The 17,792-nt window shown below is 42.8% G+C and overlaps 2 protein-coding genes across 4 annotated transcripts in view; one reads left to right on the plus strand and one right to left on the minus strand.

Annotated features, from left to right (window-relative positions):
* Window positions 1–9,452, minus strand: part of LOC131105046 (protein FAM131B-like) — a 49,423-nt gene extending 39,971 nt beyond the window's left edge. The window contains exons 1-5 of the mRNA XM_058052746.1: window positions 9,388–9,452; window positions 9,258–9,293; window positions 5,888–6,009; window positions 5,455–5,798; window positions 3,611–3,696 (exon numbers count right to left, since the gene is read on the minus strand). The gene's annotated coding sequence lies outside the window, so the exon portion shown is untranslated. The remainder of the gene's footprint in view (window positions 1–3,610; window positions 3,697–5,454; window positions 5,799–5,887; window positions 6,010–9,257; window positions 9,294–9,387) is intronic.
* zyx (zyxin) lies at window positions 168–17,725 on the plus strand. Of its 3 annotated transcripts, none has more exons than XM_058052743.1 (11): window positions 168–366; window positions 5,759–6,125; window positions 10,303–10,547; window positions 11,006–11,292; window positions 11,661–11,756; window positions 12,887–13,411; window positions 14,407–14,548; window positions 14,676–14,845; window positions 14,924–15,102; window positions 15,193–15,313; window positions 16,320–17,725. In XM_058052743.1, the coding sequence occupies exons 3-11, from the start codon at window positions 10,319–10,321 to the stop codon at window positions 16,431–16,433; spliced, it is 1,863 nt and encodes a 620-aa protein (XP_057908726.1). In that variant the 5' UTR covers window positions 168–366; window positions 5,759–6,125; window positions 10,303–10,318; the 3' UTR covers window positions 16,434–17,725. The 3 variants fall into 3 exon arrangements, with proteins under 3 accessions (XP_057908726.1, XP_057908728.1, XP_057908727.1); XM_058052745.1 differs by lacking the exon at window positions 168–366 and having other exon boundaries at window positions 5,585–5,876; window positions 5,966–6,125; XM_058052744.1 differs by lacking the exon at window positions 168–366 and having other exon boundaries at window positions 5,585–6,125.
* Window positions 17,726–17,792: the final 67 nt, after the last annotated feature.

Genomic DNA, 17,792 nt, shown 5'->3' on the forward strand with positions numbered 1-17,792 from the left:
CGCCTCCGATGAGGAAATAACAGGACATTTCAAGTTTTGATCATTTTTTGATGAAAACACACAGCTTACTATAGTTCTTTACACTGTACACTATTTACTGTGTCACTTTTATTTATTTGTTTGTTTGTTCCATGACAGATGTCCGCCAGATGGGGGCGGGTCCAAGGCTGCTGGTATGTACCGATCTGCTGTGCTTTTCCTGGTTCCTAGTTTTAGTGCTGCCCTTGGTCATGTGCACTGGTCTGCTAAGGGGGGCTCTGGACCACCCCCCCTGTTTTCTTTTCTTTTCTTTTCCATCCCCTCCTGCTCCAGTCCGGCCACTCTAAATGAATGCACAGAGTGAATCCTCTTCTTGCCTGTTTGGAGGTGAGAGACTAGGAAAACAAACATGCATGCTCATGGGAATATATTTCAAAAGTTTAATTTTATTTATTTTGTGATTAATTAAACATGGCCCTGGGCTGCATGGTGGTCGAGTGGTTAGTGTGCAGACCTCACAGCTAGGAGTCCCGAGTTCAATTCCACCCTCTGCCATCTCTGTGTGGAGTTTTTGTGGGTTTTCTCCGGGTACTCCGGTTTCGTCCCACATTCCACTCCAAATTGTCCATAGGTATGAATGTGAGTGTGAATGGTTGTTTGTCTATATGTGCCCTGTGATTGGCTGGCGACCAGTCCAGGGTGTACCCCGCCTTTTGTCCAAAGAGAGCTGGGATAGGTTCCAGCACCCCTGCGATCCTCATGGGGAAAAAGTGGTAGAAAATGAATGAATGAATTTATACATTGGGCTGCGCGGTGGGCGGGTGGTTAGCACACAGGCCTCACAGCTAAGAGTCATGCGTTCAATTCCACCCTCAGCCATCTCTCTGTGGAGTTTTCGTGGGTTTTCTCCGGGTACTCCGGTTTCCTCCCACATTCTAAAAATGTGATTGGCTGGCGACCAGTCCAGGGTGTACCCCGCCTCTTGCCCCAAGACAGCTGGGATAGGCTCCAGCACCCCCGCGGAAAAGCAGTAGAAAATGAATGAATGAATGAATAATCATGGCCCTAGGCCTTGTGCCTACAAGATGCGTGAGAAACCTTGTCACGTTTGAATCCTGTGAGATCTTGCGACACCCCTGCTTATTATTTTCAGGCTCAGAGATGGGCAACAGCATTGATTTTCATGCATTGTTCTTCATTCTCTTTATTGTTCTTCACTGTCAGATTTAAAACTATTTTTACAGGGTGATTCAAAAAGAATGCACCAAAATCAGCACGCAATATTTCAAAAATGAAAAAAACAATATAAAACTCCAGCTTGGACACATGTGTTGTACATACATGGCGTCAAATTTTCATTTCATGTTTTAGAAGTGCTCAATGTGGCCACCACTGGCAGCATGGACAACATCAAACCAATATGAGAATTATTCCAGAATAGCAGCTGTTATTCAATCTTTCATACCAATGATATTTTCTGAAAGTGGTGGAACATAAACATTGACATAGACAGTCTGTGTCTGCTTGTCTACTACGTCTAAGTCTACTTCTCTTTTGGAGAAGGTCACCTCCTGTATGTTCATTCAACACAGTTATAAAGGGCATCCAAATCACAAGAAACTCTTCAGGGTTAAGGGTTGAATTCTTCAGTATATTGTTTGGGAGTCGACACTGCACAACCCAAAATCTTGCATACAAGGCATTCCAACCTCTCTATTATTTACACTTCTCCGTCCTCCTCTCCTGCAATTACCCACATTTCCCTCTTGCCCCAAATGTCCTCGTCTAGACGGCCACCTCGATGCGAGTCTCTGTGAGACTGGTTTTTCCTGCCCCTTAGCCTCACCGCTATCCATCTTTGTCTTTATCAGCTACGTCAGTACCTCATTGGCTCCACTTCATCTCTGTCTTTTATCTTATTCCTAACTGATGTAGATGTACTTGCTGTCAGAGAGGGAATCTGGGGAGACTTCTCCCTCAAGGCATTCATGTCTGGATGCCTGTGGTGCATCAGTCCTGACCCCTGTAGGTGGAAGCCGGAAGTGCAGTCAAGAGGTGCTTTGAATGGATGGGCGATTTTGGGCACTTTTTGGGCAGTACCGGGCAAACGGATTACCGCAGTGAAATATTACACTAAAAGGCAACATTTGGGTAAAAATCTTTAAAAAAATGAATTATATGAAAACTGGAAGTACGAAGAGATTGGACTACATAACAATATCAATAATGTAACAATATAAACAATCAGTCATTCATTTTCTACCGCTTATCCTCACGAGGGTCGCGGGGGTGCTGGAGCCTATCCCAGCTGTCTTTGGGTGAGAGGCGGGGTACTCACTGGACTGGTCGCCAGCCAATCACAGGGCACATACGATATAAACATTCATTCATTCATTCATTTTCTGCTGCTTATCCTCACAAGGGTCGTTGGGGGTGCTGGAGCCTATCCCAGCTGTTTTCGGGTGAGAGGCGGGGTACACCAATCACAGGGCACATATAGACAAACAACCATTCACACTCACATTCATTCCTATAGACAATTTGGAGTCGCTAATTAACCTAGCATGTTTTTGGAATGTGGGAGGAAACCGGAGTACCCGGAGAAAACCCACGCATGCACGGGGAGAACATGCAAACTCCACACAGAGATGGCCGAGGGTGGAATTGAACCCTGGTCTCCTAGCTGTGAGGTATAAACAATCATTCATTCATTTTCTACCGTTTATTCTCACGAGGGTCGCTGGGGGTGCTGGAGCCTATCCCAGCTGTCTTCGGGCAAGAAGCGGGGTACACCCTGGACTGGCCGCCAGCCAATCACAGGACACTTACGATATAAACAACATAACATTCATTCATTCATTCATTCTATTTCTAACGCTTATCCTCATGAGGGTCGCAAGGGTGCTGGAGCCTATCCCAGCTGTCTTTGGGCGAGAGACGGGGTACACCCTGGATTGGTCGCCAGCCAATCACAGGGCACATATAGACAAACAACCATTCACACTCACATTCATACCTATGGACAATTTGGAGTCGCTAATTAACCTAGCATGTTTTTGGAATGTGGGAGGAAACCCACGCATGCACGGGGAGAACATGCAACAACATAACAAAAAATTGATATTTTTAAAGAAAAATGTTTTATCTCATCATGTTAGTAATGATACCAATTCTACCGGTATCAACACTGCTGATATTTGGATGACCTTGCCACCCTTAGAGAAGCCATAGAAGCCAGCTTGGCAGCAGAGAAATGTTTCCATGTTCTCAGGTAGGCAGGTCCTCATCCTGTCTAAAGTATGCCTGGAATTTCTTGTTGACGGATTAATTTTGAGATATGAAGACATTTCTGACTAATAGGATAGAGTCTAAGCATTTATCAACAAATCAGCATTTTAGAACATTATCTTGGCCTCCTGGTTTCCCATTTGGGAAATAGGAGGATATAATGTTCAGGTGTTGATCATAAGCAGGAAGGTGAAGAGGGAGGAGCGGAAAGAAAGATGGAAAAGGAAATAAAAGTGCAGCAGTGTAGAGGACAGGCTGAGAGATGGGGGGTTGGGGGTAGAGGTTCATTCCACGGTTTGGCAGCATTCCAGGCTGTCTGGCTCTGATTGTAGCAGCCTCTTACCTCCACACTGGCTGGACCCCACGGCTGCCTTCTACCCTGCCTGATCCTAACTCTCAGAACTTCTGTCACCATAAAGATGCTCGGAGCTGGGAGTAGAAAGAACTTTCATTATTACAGCTTAGCCTTTTTTCCTTTAAGGAAACTTCTGGAGGCTTGGACACATTTTTTGGTGTCAGTGGAAGTGGAAAGAGACTGGGAAACATTTCTTGTGGGACAATAGTAGGATCGAATTCCAGTGATGACCACTCCCTTAAATTCAGTTAGCCAGAGAACATTTGCATGTGGTAGAAACCAGGGGAGATGTGCCTCCTGTGCTTACACAACCTTTGCTTGGCAGGAGTGGAAAATACTAATAAATTACTTTTTAATGACATCCTAACTGGAATACGCATCCTCAGAGCTCAGAGTTTATGAGCATCGAATGTAAAAAAAATAATCTCCATAACGGGTTTTTTTCACTTTTTAAAGAAGCGACACTGAAACGGTTGCTTTAAAAGTACAGTTTTCATGATGTCATTCATGAAAAACCTTGGAAACCCCATGGACATGATACTGCCTCTGCCCCGCCCCCTATGAGATTAGCCTGCCTCTTGTATACGCCCACCAATATAGAAGACATCTTTGTTTGTTTTTTTTGTTTTGTTTTTTTTTAAATCAGGCTTTACTACACTTATTAAAATGCATTTCATAAAACTTTCCATCACTCAGCACCAGATGTGCAGGCTGTAAATTTGATCACTTTGTTTGTCTTCTTCAAATTACTTTTTTTTTTGCCCAAGTGCTCTGACCATTTTTTGTGGAGTTATATGCACAAATGCTGCAATGTTAAAAGTAGCCAAACTGTTATTTATGCAAAAGGCTTATGAAATAAAAAGTAATTGATTGAAGAAAAATGTAATAAAATCACTAAATTTGTTGTGAAATTTAAAAAACCTCATGCAACCAGAAAAGCACTTAGAGACGCAGACCTCTGCCAAGCACCATAGTTCCCATGCTAACATGCATGCTAACATACTAATATTTGCATGCTTAAATCTAGTATAATAGCACTAAGTGTTTATATAAGTGCCTACCTCTGAAAATGCAAAAATGTTAGTATAATTATGTTAACAAACTAATGTTAGCATACTAAAAACCTAGCATGATAGTGCCAAGTGTCTACTTAAGTTCATTCATTCATTCATTCATTTTCTACTACTTATCCTCACAAGGGTCGTGGGGGTGCTGGAGCCTATCCCAGCTGTCTTCTGCGAGAGGCGGGGTACACCCTGCACCGGTCGCCAGCCAATCACAGGGCACATATAGACAAACAACCATTCACACTCACATTCATACCTATGGACAATTTGGAGTCGCTGATTAACCTAGCATATTTTTGGAATGTGGGAGGAAACCGGAGTACCCGGAGAAAACCCACGCATGCACACGGAAAACATGCAAACTCCACACAGAGATGGCCGAGGGTGGAATTGAACTCGGGTCTTCTAGCTGTGGGGTCTGTGCGCTAACCACTTGACCTACTTCAGTTCATATTCATGAAAATTGCAAAATATTCTAGTGCGCTCATATTTGCGCTTGTTAGCATTGCTGGCATGCTAACATGCTAATGTTAGCGTGCTGACACCCAGCATAATAGTGTCTGCCTATGAAAATAGCTAAAATGCAACTATACTGTTAGAACGCTGGCATTGCTAACGTTAGCATGCTAAGAAAAGTGTTCATATAAGTGCTGACCGATTAAAACAGCTGAAATTTCTAAAATGCTAATATTATCATGCTAGCAATGCTAACACCTAGCATGATACACCGGGATGGCTTAAATGGCGAAAATGGTCGTATCTCACAATTTTTTTTTTTTAAATCCAGCATCCAGACGGTGATCCGGAACATCTCCAAAATTTGATAAGTTCTTCCATATCATTCATTTATATCATTTTTGAAGTTATTTAATAAAACATTTGACAGCTTGACCCTTTACTGGAATCAAAACAAAGGGTGCTTTATCATGTAGCCCTTGATGCTGTAGTGGCTTTGTTTTAAAAAGCAAGTTGCACATGTCATGTCTGTACCTAATCAACCTCTTTTGCCCATGATCTCTCCCTCCCTCTCGCTCTGTTCTCCATTCCCTCACTTTTCTGACCTTACAAGGAGAGGCTTGAAGAGGGTTGATGTCATTGAATGAAGAATGCTGCAAGAATCCAGAGAGAAAGGAGAGCAGGGGGGTGTTGGAGGAGGGGTCTGACTGGACAGAAAGAGAGAGAGAGAGGTGCTGTTTACCTTGTACTACAACAGCTCATGAGCCGAAGTCAAACGAGAAAGAACTTGTTTGAAAGGATGCTGTCATTCCTTATCCAGCGTGAAACGCGCAGTGGGAGGGTCTAGCGGCTGGACAGAGGAAGCTTCACCGAGGGAGAGAGGCGGAGAAGTTACCATTACTAGCCACTCTTATCATTACACTGAGAGGAACAACCACCACGAAAAAAGACGGGAGAACCACTTCACGTGTATTGTCACGGTAGGAATTTTAACTGTTTTTTTTTACGACGACCACAAACAAATGACCTAATAAGGACAACTGTTGTCACTTTAGGATCCTGCGGCTTGTGACACACATTCTGCGTCGCTTTAACGTGACATACAGCATATTATGACAACTTATTCATACTGTACCTGCGGGTTATTTTTTATTAGGCCGATTCAAAACCATCACACTGTTCTCATGTTTGCCGTTTCTTGTACATTGACAATTAAAGGCGGCTATGCGGAAGCACCGAAAAAAAGTTGTCCATGTTAGCTTCCCGTGCTAGCATCCGCACACTCATGTTACTTTAAAGATTATTTAATAATACTATGGCAAACCAACAATAGGAAAGTGTCAATCCCTTTTACCACATCAAGAAAACACCCAAAGCATCGCGAGGCTCTGCTTGTTAATGGGGTGTGCTAGTCTTGCACCAAGCTAGGCTAACCCGAGCGTTGGAGGTGCTGACAGCCGGGGAAATTTACGTGTAGCCGGTGGGACGGGCAGGTGAATGGCGCAGGCAGCCGCAGTGATTGAACCTAGTCGTCTTTTGTTTGTTCTCGCTTGGAATGTAGGTACATTGAACATAAGCACGCGTGAACCATTTTCTCGGCACTTTGGTAGCGTCAAAATCAGGAAAACCGCTTTGGCACCTCACCTAGCTAGCCAGTGTGCCATTTTATAGAATTCATATACTGTTTATCAGTTCACAGTTCGGTTCAGAAACAAACCGGGTAATGATTCAAATATTTGTAATGAATCAGGAATCGAAATTCTGAGGTCCCCATTGAGGTCCTATGAGTATTATGGCAGGCGACCCGTGGAAATACAACATATTCTGGTTATTATCATCAGAAACACAACAGACTCATGATTCTAATGATTTGGTTCACAGAGGACTCGGTTATTTTGGCTAACTGACTCGAATCAGTAGTCACACTGGAAACACAGCAGACATACAGTAAATCATTTGAACTGGTTTATTGGGTTCATTGACTCAAGTCAGTGAGTTGGGACCTCCTTAAATCTGTTAATAATAACGTATTGAACCAATTTAGGCAAAATGAAGCACCGTGCTTTGTTGTATCCAACAGAGGTGTTGTTGATTCAGTGTCATATTAACAACAAACATTACTATCAGCGTAAAGAGAAACACCAGTCGTGGTTTATTCTGGATTCTGGATATTCTGGAGGATTATGGTACACTTGGGAGGCGAATTAAGATATGTAGAAGAACGTGAGTTTATGGGGGAATACTCCTTTTAATTTCATTCCTTACATTCACAGAAGTGACAATACATGGTACGTGACAAAAAAAAAACAACTTACTATATTAGGAAAGCAGGAAGTGAACAAATGTAACAGTTACTGATAAAAGTACCAGAGGGAGGGGTAGGATTGAATTAGCTTTGCTTCTTCCTACTCCTTTTGGACATGTGGAACTGTGAACTGATTATGTGATGCATTCAATTGTAATCTGATGCATGTTCAAATGAAATAAAACCATTACCATTCTGGATTCTGTATATTCTGGAGGATTATGGTACACTTGGGAGGCAAGTTAAGATATGTAGAAGAACGTGACTTTATGGGGGAATACTCCTTTTAATTGTAGCCTCGACAAGTTGAGACACGGGTTACAGCCTGAAATCTGCTTGTTACACTTGTTTTGTCTATCAAGAGTGTTGAAACTTGATTGGGACCACGCTGACTCAGTGTGAACAGAGATGGAGCACAGCACAGGTTCTCAATGAAGGATGTCTAATCTATAAGGGGATTGTTTGTGCCTGCATTAGTGACCCTGGCCTAGAAGACATACTTTCCCAAAGACTGGGTGCACTATTTAAACCAGAACAATGGAGAGATTATGTCATAAACATACTGCCGAAATGATACAATGAGGGAGCAGACATAGTCCATAATGCATGATTAAGTTTTACCTATATTTACAGTAGCCTGCTGCACATGTCATCTGTCGTCTTTACTATGCACAAATAAATGATTTATGAAGCAATTTTACAGTATGTAAACTAAAGTTGGTTACTTTATGGCTACTAAGTGTTGACTCTAATATCCTTTTTTTAGAACAAGGAAATCTTCAAGCGCAACAACATCACATGACGTGGCTCGTGACGTAACATGGGGCTTTTTTTTCTTAAATAAAGCTCAAGAGGTGGGACTTTCAAAGGCTGACTATTGTTATTTAAATTGGTAATTATACAGTTATGCAGCAGAGCATCCCATTCCCGTTGGCATTTTTTTTTACACCCTTGCATGTCAATGGTGTTGTATTAACTCTACTCCCATTGTAGAGAAGGTTATTTAATAGCGGGACAAGTTAAAAACGTGTGATTTGGGTGCTTTGATAAGACTATATAATGTAATCTTATATTCTAGCTGCAAAGTGGAAGTGATTGTACCAAGCCCAAAGTGACAGTTTCAAGTTCATGTGACAGAAATATGAGGAACATATACAACAAATAATGACGCTATGATGAGCCGTTGCCCAAACAGTTCCCCATTTAGGTAGAGCAAAGATTAAACCTGCACAGATGGAGGGAAACGCTGCTCAGGGTGGGGGGGGGGGGGGGCAGGCAAAACAGCACACAGAAGGTGATGTCATTGTGCTGTAATGCAACATTTCTGTTCACCGCAAAAGGGTCTCTCTCTCTCATCTCCAGCATCAAGTTTCAAGACAGATTAGCTGTGGGTCTGTTGGAGCAGATGTTGGAGTTGATCTCACCATGACTAAAATGCTCAGGAGGAACACATGCAACCTGTTTCCACTGTTAATTGACATCTATTAAAAGTTTTCCTGACATTTTTTTTTGTCTTATATAAACAGCCCCATAAAAGGCCATCGGTGTGCTGCTACTCAAGTTGCTAAAGTTCCAAATAACGTCATCACTTTTATTTTATTTTACTTAACACAACAAAACTCTCCAGAGAAAGGCTGGTTGTATGGAATGCGAGACAATGGCAATTTAAATAGATAAGGGATCATATGCCTAAAACATTTTGATTTCAGTCGTTCAAACTTGTTATGCAATCTTCACCGTACTTTAAGAGCTCATGTCATGTCAGAACTTGTGTGTCTTGGGAAAGAGAATTGGAAATGACACATACCCAAAGTTCTTCCTGGTATTCTTGTAGGGCAGCAGGCTAAAAAGAAAGAATGTGACAAGTCATCATCATTGAAACAGAGAGTTGTTTCAGCTGCAGTATGCCTATAGATGAGTGTATGAGGCACACACACCACATCTTTTGACGAAAGCTTCTGTTGGAAGTCGGAATCGGTAGTCTTCCCTCCCACATTGCGTCGCGATCTTTGTAAATACACTGTGGTAAGATCAATATTTGTTAAACATCAAGCAATGTATGAGCTGACCTGACCCCTTTTTTCCCTGACGCACATTGCATGGTAATGTTACTTAGACATCCACGACCCACTTGGGAGTGTGATTTATGCCCTCATAAACAACCGCGTGATAAATATTTGGAGTTTCCTGTGGAAGCCGCATCTGTTCTGTGTACACGGTCCAGTGCTAATGGTGTAATTTTCCTTTAAATCCAGCCATTGACAATTTGACAAAGCTTTTGTGATTACAGTGTCTGGAATTAAATTCATTAATTATTTAGCAAAATCTGTGTTTTTATATTATATGGCTAAATCCAGACCCTAATCCACTAGGCTACAATACAATTCAAATTTGCCTGGCTTTACCTCATTCATTCATTCATTTTCTACCGCTTTTCCTAACGAGGGTCGCGGGGATGCTGGAGCCTACATATAGACAAACAACCATTCACACTCACATTCACACCTATGGACAATTTGGAGTGGCCAAATAACCTTGCATGTTTTTGGAATGTGGGAGGAAACCGGAGTACCCGGAGAAAACCCACGCATGCACGGGGAGAACATGCAAACTCCACACAGAGATGGCCGAGGGTGGAATTGAACCCTAGTCTCCTAGCTGTAACCACTCGACCGCCGTGCCGCCTACCTCAATCTACCTCAAATATTATTTAATGATGTAAACATAACTACAATACCATATACTGTGTATTAACCTGCATACAGCATAACAAAACCTCAACTTCAAACGTATTTTTAACACAAATATATTTGACGTCAAAATGTCTCAAATTTTGTTGTGTTCCTCCCCAGGTATAAATAATCAAAGATGGAGAGCTCCAGCAGCAGCAGCAGCAAGCCGGTCATGGTGACGTCCTCACTCAACTTCAAGGTCACCACGCCATCCTTCTACAACCAGCCAAAGAAGTTTGCTTCGGTGGCACCACCGCGGCCCAAAAGTATGACGCCTCCCTCCGCTCCGTCGCCGATGCCCGTGGGCACAGGCGTGATTGGACGAGTGGGCGATCTGCCCCCGCCACCACCCTCACTCTCTGATGGTATTCCCAAATTATATTCGATCAGTATTTACACCATAGCAATATACTGTACATAGAGAGTTTTTTTGGTATGTAGCAGTCAGTGTGACAAAACAAGAGAATAAACCAGAATATTGTGAGTAGTTTACTTCATAGTTTACATAATGCAGTAAGGTGGACTGGTGTAATTAGCCACTTGCGCAACATCTGCCTTCCCTCAGGTGGTCTGTAATTTAAAAAAATTCAAGACAACTGCAAGTGAATGAGAATACAAACACATTTGAGGTAATGTTGGGTTTTTGGTGGCCTCATGTTAACATTAACAGAATTCGCTTTAACTGAAATTTTACGCAGGCAGGCGACTGTGATGTCATTTGCATATCAGCTCCTCATAATCAATGATGACTTTGACCTTGATTATTCTAACACTGACAGCCCCAAATTACAACCAATAAACTCCTCCCCTTTATTTCTCCCAGATTTCCCTCCCCCGCCTCCTCCCCCGCCTATGGATGACGACTTGCCAGCCCCTCCCCCCGAATGTCAGATCACTCCTCCCGCCTCTGACGCCCCCGCTCCGGCCTTCCCGGCTCCGCCCCCTGTCGCAGATGACCTTTCCCTGCCGCCCCCCCTTGGGGAGAGCACCGGTTTGTCCAGTTTTGACTCACCCCCATCGCTGCTGCCGCCGCCGCCACCACCTGCACCACCTGCACCACCCCTCCCCGCCACTGGTAATAGCTTCCCCAGTGCTGCTGGACACCCACAGGTAAGCCAGAACGGACCCTGTGACAATGAAACATAGACTACAAATTATTTTAACAATTGTTCCACAGTTATTCGATAGCCAAAAGTGGAAAAAATGAATTAGAAAATTAACAAAATAACTTAAGAATAAGAGATAAGGTGATTTTCGTTTCATTTACAGTATCAAATGCTGAATAAACTGAATAATACCTTTCTGTCGTGCAATTAGTACAAATTTAAAACATTTATTACATCATCATTTTAACCCGTTTTCACTTTCACTCAGCTGTTCAACTCACTTTCTACAGATTGTAGCTACGCATCATCTATGCCCATTTTGTAATGTATAGTACATAATGCATTTCTTCCCTCTCATCCTTTGTCTGGCAGAGGGCTATGGAGAAGCAAACAAGTTTTGATAAGCAGATCGACTCTCTGACCGACTTGCTTTCGGAAATGGAGACACGGGGCCCCTTCAACCCTAAGGTAACGCCTGCGGCTTTTTCTTATCGACACGGTGTTTGAAAAGTGAAAAACGTTTGACAGAAACGACCCGAGGGACAATAAGCGATCTTTGAATTTGTTATGGATATGATGGAGGAAAAAAGATGACTATGAATGAAGTACAGTAAACCTTGGATATATCGGACTCGGATATATCGGAAATTCGCTCACAACGGACAGATAAAAAAGAACCGATTTTTCTGTAATGCATTTCCAATAAAAATTCATTGCATATATCAGATTTTTTATAACGGATTTCGCCTATTTCGGACAAAATCTCCAGTCCCGTTCCAATGCATTTCCATTAAATTTCCCTCGCATATATCGGATGGCCGCATCGTGGCGCTCCGATTCGCCGAATCGTGACAGTCCGCTATATGACGTCATTTGCAGCGTTGCCTGCGGGTCCAGGTACATTGGAAACATAGTCAAGGAAGTGCCTTTTTATAACGGATAAAATCCGATTTACGCATATACCGGATATAAATCCGATATATGCGTAAAACGGACATTTTCCGGTATACACATATAACGGATTTCGCTTATATCGGACAAAACCAGTGGGAACAATTGAATCCGATATATCCGAGGTTTACTGTATATCTATCTAAAACAAAGGCTTGGCCGGTTAGTGGAAATAATGAGTGTTGCCAGTTCTGGTTATATGAGTCCCAGTTCAGGTGGAAAGCTCGATGATAAGTGAACTGCACACACAGCACATCGGGCTGGCAGAGTGGGGAGATGCTTGCAGAGAGCGTTGCACACCGGAGTGATTGAGTGAGTGGGGAGTGTGATGAAGCCAGACTGTGCTGCCAGAGAGACCCAGTGAGAGGTCCATAAATGGTGTGTGTTTAGTCCCAAGCATGAGGTGCAGGATCAGGGCACAATAATGTTTGCTTCAAATCTGTAAAATAAATGTCAGAAAGCTGAATCCCTGTTGATAAGCTCCAAAAAAACACGAGGCGTCGTATTTGCTTTATCAAAGTGCCTCGGTCAAAACTGTTGATATGTTTTGTGCCAGATATCACCTTCCCCTGAGCTCATTTCAGCAGCTTGTTTCATAGTTTTGTTGTTGAATCATCTGAGGAGTCTTGTATTTCATGTGTCCACAGTTGCCAAGCCAGTATTCCACACCATCACCCAAACCAGCCGGTCCCCCACCAACAGCACCCAAACCAACTCTATCATTCCTCCCTCCTCCTGAGATGGGAGACCGCCCCCCTCCTGCACCGTGGGCAGAGGAGCTCAAAGCCCGCACGAGCCGTAATCACAACTTGCCGCCACCAGCAGTCGCCAAGTCTCCGTTTGGAGCAAGAACGGCCACTTCGTCATCGTCGCTGGCCAAAAAACTCAACCAGAACCTAAACCACTCTCCGTACGCAGCCAGTGGTGAGCCAAAACACCCCCCTGCATCGAGCACGAGCACTTTGCCCCCACCGCCAGCTGCTGCCCCTGCACCGCCTGCTCCGTCAAACATGGCCACCACTAGCCACACGAAGAGTACTCCATTTGTCAGTCAGGTGAATGTCAACCAAAGCCCACCTGCTGCCGTGCCACCGACCCAACCTAAGACTATGGCATCTCCTCCACCCTTGTCCTCCTCCAGTCAGCCAATGAAATCTCCTCCTGCAACCATGGTATGTTCAACTCATTACTGTCTTTTTCATACAACTGTATCCGGTGATGATATCCAGTATTATCACATACTACAGTATTAATTGTCCCTGTACCCTAGAAACCGGCCATGAATGATACGGGAAAAGGCCGAAATGATACTGTGTCAAATCCCAGGGCAGTGATACTGATAAAATATAGAGTTTAACCATGTCAGTATCAGCCCCCGTAGCTGTCCACTCAGAGCGCGCTGCTCTGGTATCGTGCCCGTGAAACAACCAATCAGAGAACAGCACACCAGCGTTTGTTTTGCTGCCATCTGTGCTCTGTCAACATGTCAGCGGTTGACACTCCCGGCGAAAGACAAATAGGGAAAATAGCAAACAGAATATTAGAAATGGAACGTTTTATCACCATTAATGAGGAGGACACTCTTGAAATGATCGAAAAAACTAAGAATGCAAATACAAGTCGGAAAACCAAGGGTGACTGCAACTGCAAGAACGAACGAAGACTGGTAGAAAGTATTCCCCCGCCTGAGTTAGACAAATACGTGTCTATGTTTATTGTAACGTCGTTGCCGACGCTATAGAAAGGACATGACTGTGATCGCTAACAAGCTTTTATTACACAACAATACTGGCTACTGTCGGCCGTAACCACGCCGTTGCAACCCTCGCCAGCAACGCAACAGTGCTTCCTCAACACGACACGCCCCCACCCCTGGTGCATTCACAGTCACCCAGAACACTATGGGGATGAATACGAGCCTGATTCTCTCAAATCAAAATTCAACTCTCTGGCACGTTACATGATGGAAAAACGAAAGTACGTGATAATAAGCCCATGATTAAATAGTATGTAATAATAAGATCATCACATGGTTTGTCTGGAATCAGGCCCAGTATCATGCCCCCGCGTGCCAGTATCAGCCACTTGGGGGCATGATACCTGGCCTGATACCAGACTAACCATGTGATAACCTCTAATAATGTCTTAATTGTCTGTGTGTCGGCAGCCATCACGTTCTGGTCCAGTGTTAACCTCAGGTGGAGGTGTCCCCCTCAACATGAGGGAGGTGGAAGAACTTGAGAGAATGACCAAGGACTTCATCAAAAACATGGACGCTCTCCCACCTGTGGGCCCGGCCCCGCCTACTGGTACAGACTTTGCATCTCGTAACATTAACCAGCAGGAAACTGTGTACTGTATATTTGAGAATAACCTATTTTTTGTTATCTTTTGACCCTTCTAATACCAGTCTTTCCGTCTCTACTGTCATTTCAGAGGTTTGTGGCAAGTGTGGTGAGGCGTTGTCCCGTACTCAGCCAGCAGTGAGGGCCATGGATAAACTCTTCCACTCAAACTGCTTCTGTTGCATGACCTGCCATCGCCCCCTGCAGGGCATGCAGTTCTATGACAGGGATGGCACTCCACAGTGTGAGGACTGCTACATGGTGAGAAGACCTTATCAAAAAATGAATGGTGCATCATTTTAAAGTTCACATCTTCATGCTACCTGTGTTCCTCCTCAGAATTCCCTTGCAGTGTGTTCTCGATGCGGGGAGAGGATTACGGACCGCGTGCTGAAGGCGGTCGGTCAGTGTTTCCATTCTCAATGTTTCCGCTGCATTACCTGCTCCTGCATACTGGAGGGCGCGCCCTTCATCACCGATAACAACAACAACCCATACTGCGTCGCGGACTACCATAGGTGCATACTGAGAAATTAATCGTAAATCCTCAATATCACCAAAGGTGTTAGTATTTGGGAATGTGACTTTATCTTTTTTCCCCATTCCAGGCGTTTCTCCCCTCTTTGTGTCAGCTGCAATGAGCCCATTATTCCAGCGCCAGGCAGTGAGGAGACAGTCCGGGTTGTGGCTCTTGAGAAGAACTTCCATCTCAAGTGTTACCGCTGCGAAGTAAGACAAACACAGCAGCATTACATACACTAGAACATTCAGGGACGCTGTTAAATATGATTATAATAACATGTTATTAACTGTAAAGGCACTTTTAGAGGAACATTTTAACATTCTGAAGTGTCACAAGTGTAAAAATAAGTTAACAGCTACAGTATATCATAAAAGTAATCACAGTTTTAACTGTTATACAAGTATAAAAAGAAATTGCTGTTAAGTGAAACTACTATGGTCATCCGTCATTTATCATGGGTAAAAATTACTGCTAATACAATTGCTTTTTACAAATGGAATATTTTTGTAAAAGAACAGTTTTTAACCTTCTTAATAGAGCCACCTTTACACTCATATTACCCAATGTAGTAGACATAAAAGTCAATAAGACCTATATAATACACAATATAGACTCACACATGTTAGCATTGGGAGTATTTGAATGTGTCTTTTGAATGATTTAAATGTATTTGAGGTAATTTAGCCATTTATATATGCATTTTTTCAACCACAAAACAGCACTGATACCTTGCACTGATAATGACGCCAATGTGTGTATATGTTGTGTTTACTTCCTACCATACAATTTCTGCTAATACAATTCCTTTTTACAAATGGAATATTTTTGTAAAAGAACAGTTTTTAACCTTCTTAATTAGAGCCCTTTAGACATGACATAACACACCATAGTCACCTTTAGACTCATATTACCCAATGTAGTAGACATAAAAGTCAATAATACCTATATAATACACAATATAGACTCACACATGTTAGCATTGGGAGTTTGAATGTGTTTTTTGAATGACTTAAATGTATTTGAGGTAATTTAGCCATTTATATATGCATTTTTTCAACCACGAAACAGCACTGATTCATTTTTTTTTACTATTGACGTTGACTTATGGTGAGTTTCCTCATTCTGTGGTTATCATTGCACTTAAATTGTGCTCATCTTTGCGGAGTACAAATCTTGTACCCATAGATTGTGACTTCTGGTGTTATTCCACAGGACTGTGTTCGCCCTCTCTCCATAGAAGCGGATGAAAATGGCTGCTACCCACTGGATGGTCGCATCCTGTGTATGAAGTGCCACTCCAAGCGAGCCAAGCAGGCCGCCCAGTGAACCCACTATGCCCTCCCCTCCCCCCTCAATCCCCCATTTAATCATGAACCAAATCCAAAAGCACAGGTTCCATTTGGCCTTCTTGAAACAAACAGGGCTTTTGTCAGGCGTGAATGTGCTACATAAAAACAGTGTTTGCTTGCAGCGTTGGCGTCACGTCCACTCGTCTTTTTGTCTGATCCACTTTAGTGCAGAGGTAAAGTACTGCACCTTGTTTAAGCCTTGTCGTATGTTTACGCTAAAATGCTCCGCATATCTTGCACAGAGCAGTCAGATGCTAGAGTAGCAACCTGGAAGTGTGAACACTCTACCTGCTGCTCTCAGCATCACCTTGGAGGAACCGCCTCCTGCTAGTTCAATACCACTTTAGCAGGTATACCTGCAAATAATAGCATCATTTGACTTTTAGAACAAGGTAAACTTGATTCAATAGGAGCAAAGTTAAGTATTATATGTATGCTGTAAGGCTGCACAAACTGCGAAGAGCAAAGAGCCGAGCAAAGCTTTTACCAGCACAGATTGCGCTATTTTGTAGCTAAAAGTGTCACCAGCATAGCTCCAAACAGGACCTATTCTGATTATTTGAAATGTCTTTTTATTTTTTACTCTAAAGCTCCAGCACATGGTTTAAGTTGCCGTTTTTCTGATGCATCGCATTTAAACTCTTTGATTTACAGAAATATAACATATGGACCTATCAGAGGCACAAGCTTTAAGGCTTTTTAGGTAGCCAATGTTTAAGCATAGTGACCAAATATACAGTATAAAAGCTGTGTTCATGGATGTTTATTTGTGTGTTTTTTTGAGTCCAGTATTTTGACCTTAATCTCTATCTAAGGTTTCTTCTGCAATTTCTTCCCATTCATCTTTTCTACTTCAATCAGTTCGGTATTATTTCATCAATATTGTACTGTATTTCAGTGATTATGCCTTCATTCCTATCCCAGCAACATGCCTGCCTTATTGCATCCCACCCAAAGTGGGTTACAACCATAGAAAATCATTCCTCAGTAGCAACAGTAGTGACTTAATAGACTTAACATTGCATGCGCGCGGCATACTGTAAGATCTGGTGGTGTTTTTGTTTCACCAAATATTCTTCTTCGACATCAACAACTTAATGCCTTTGCCATCCCATGTGGCGATGCCTGTGTTTGTCCTTTTTTTGTATAACTTTTTTATATAAACTCCAGTTTGATATGTGTGAATGTATATGTGTAAAAACAAAACATTTAGCCCCAAACATTCTTGAGCTGTAAAACAAAAAAATAATGAATAAAATGCTGCGGAAATGTTTTGCTTTTTTTTTTTTTTTTTTTTCATTAGCTACACAATCTAATGACGTGTCCGGAGTATTCT

The sequence above is a fragment of the Doryrhamphus excisus genome, chromosome 17 (assembly GCF_030265055.1).
Source record: "Doryrhamphus excisus isolate RoL2022-K1 chromosome 17, RoL_Dexc_1.0, whole genome shotgun sequence".
NCBI classification, from domain to species: domain Eukaryota; kingdom Metazoa; phylum Chordata; class Actinopteri; order Syngnathiformes; family Syngnathidae; genus Doryrhamphus; species Doryrhamphus excisus.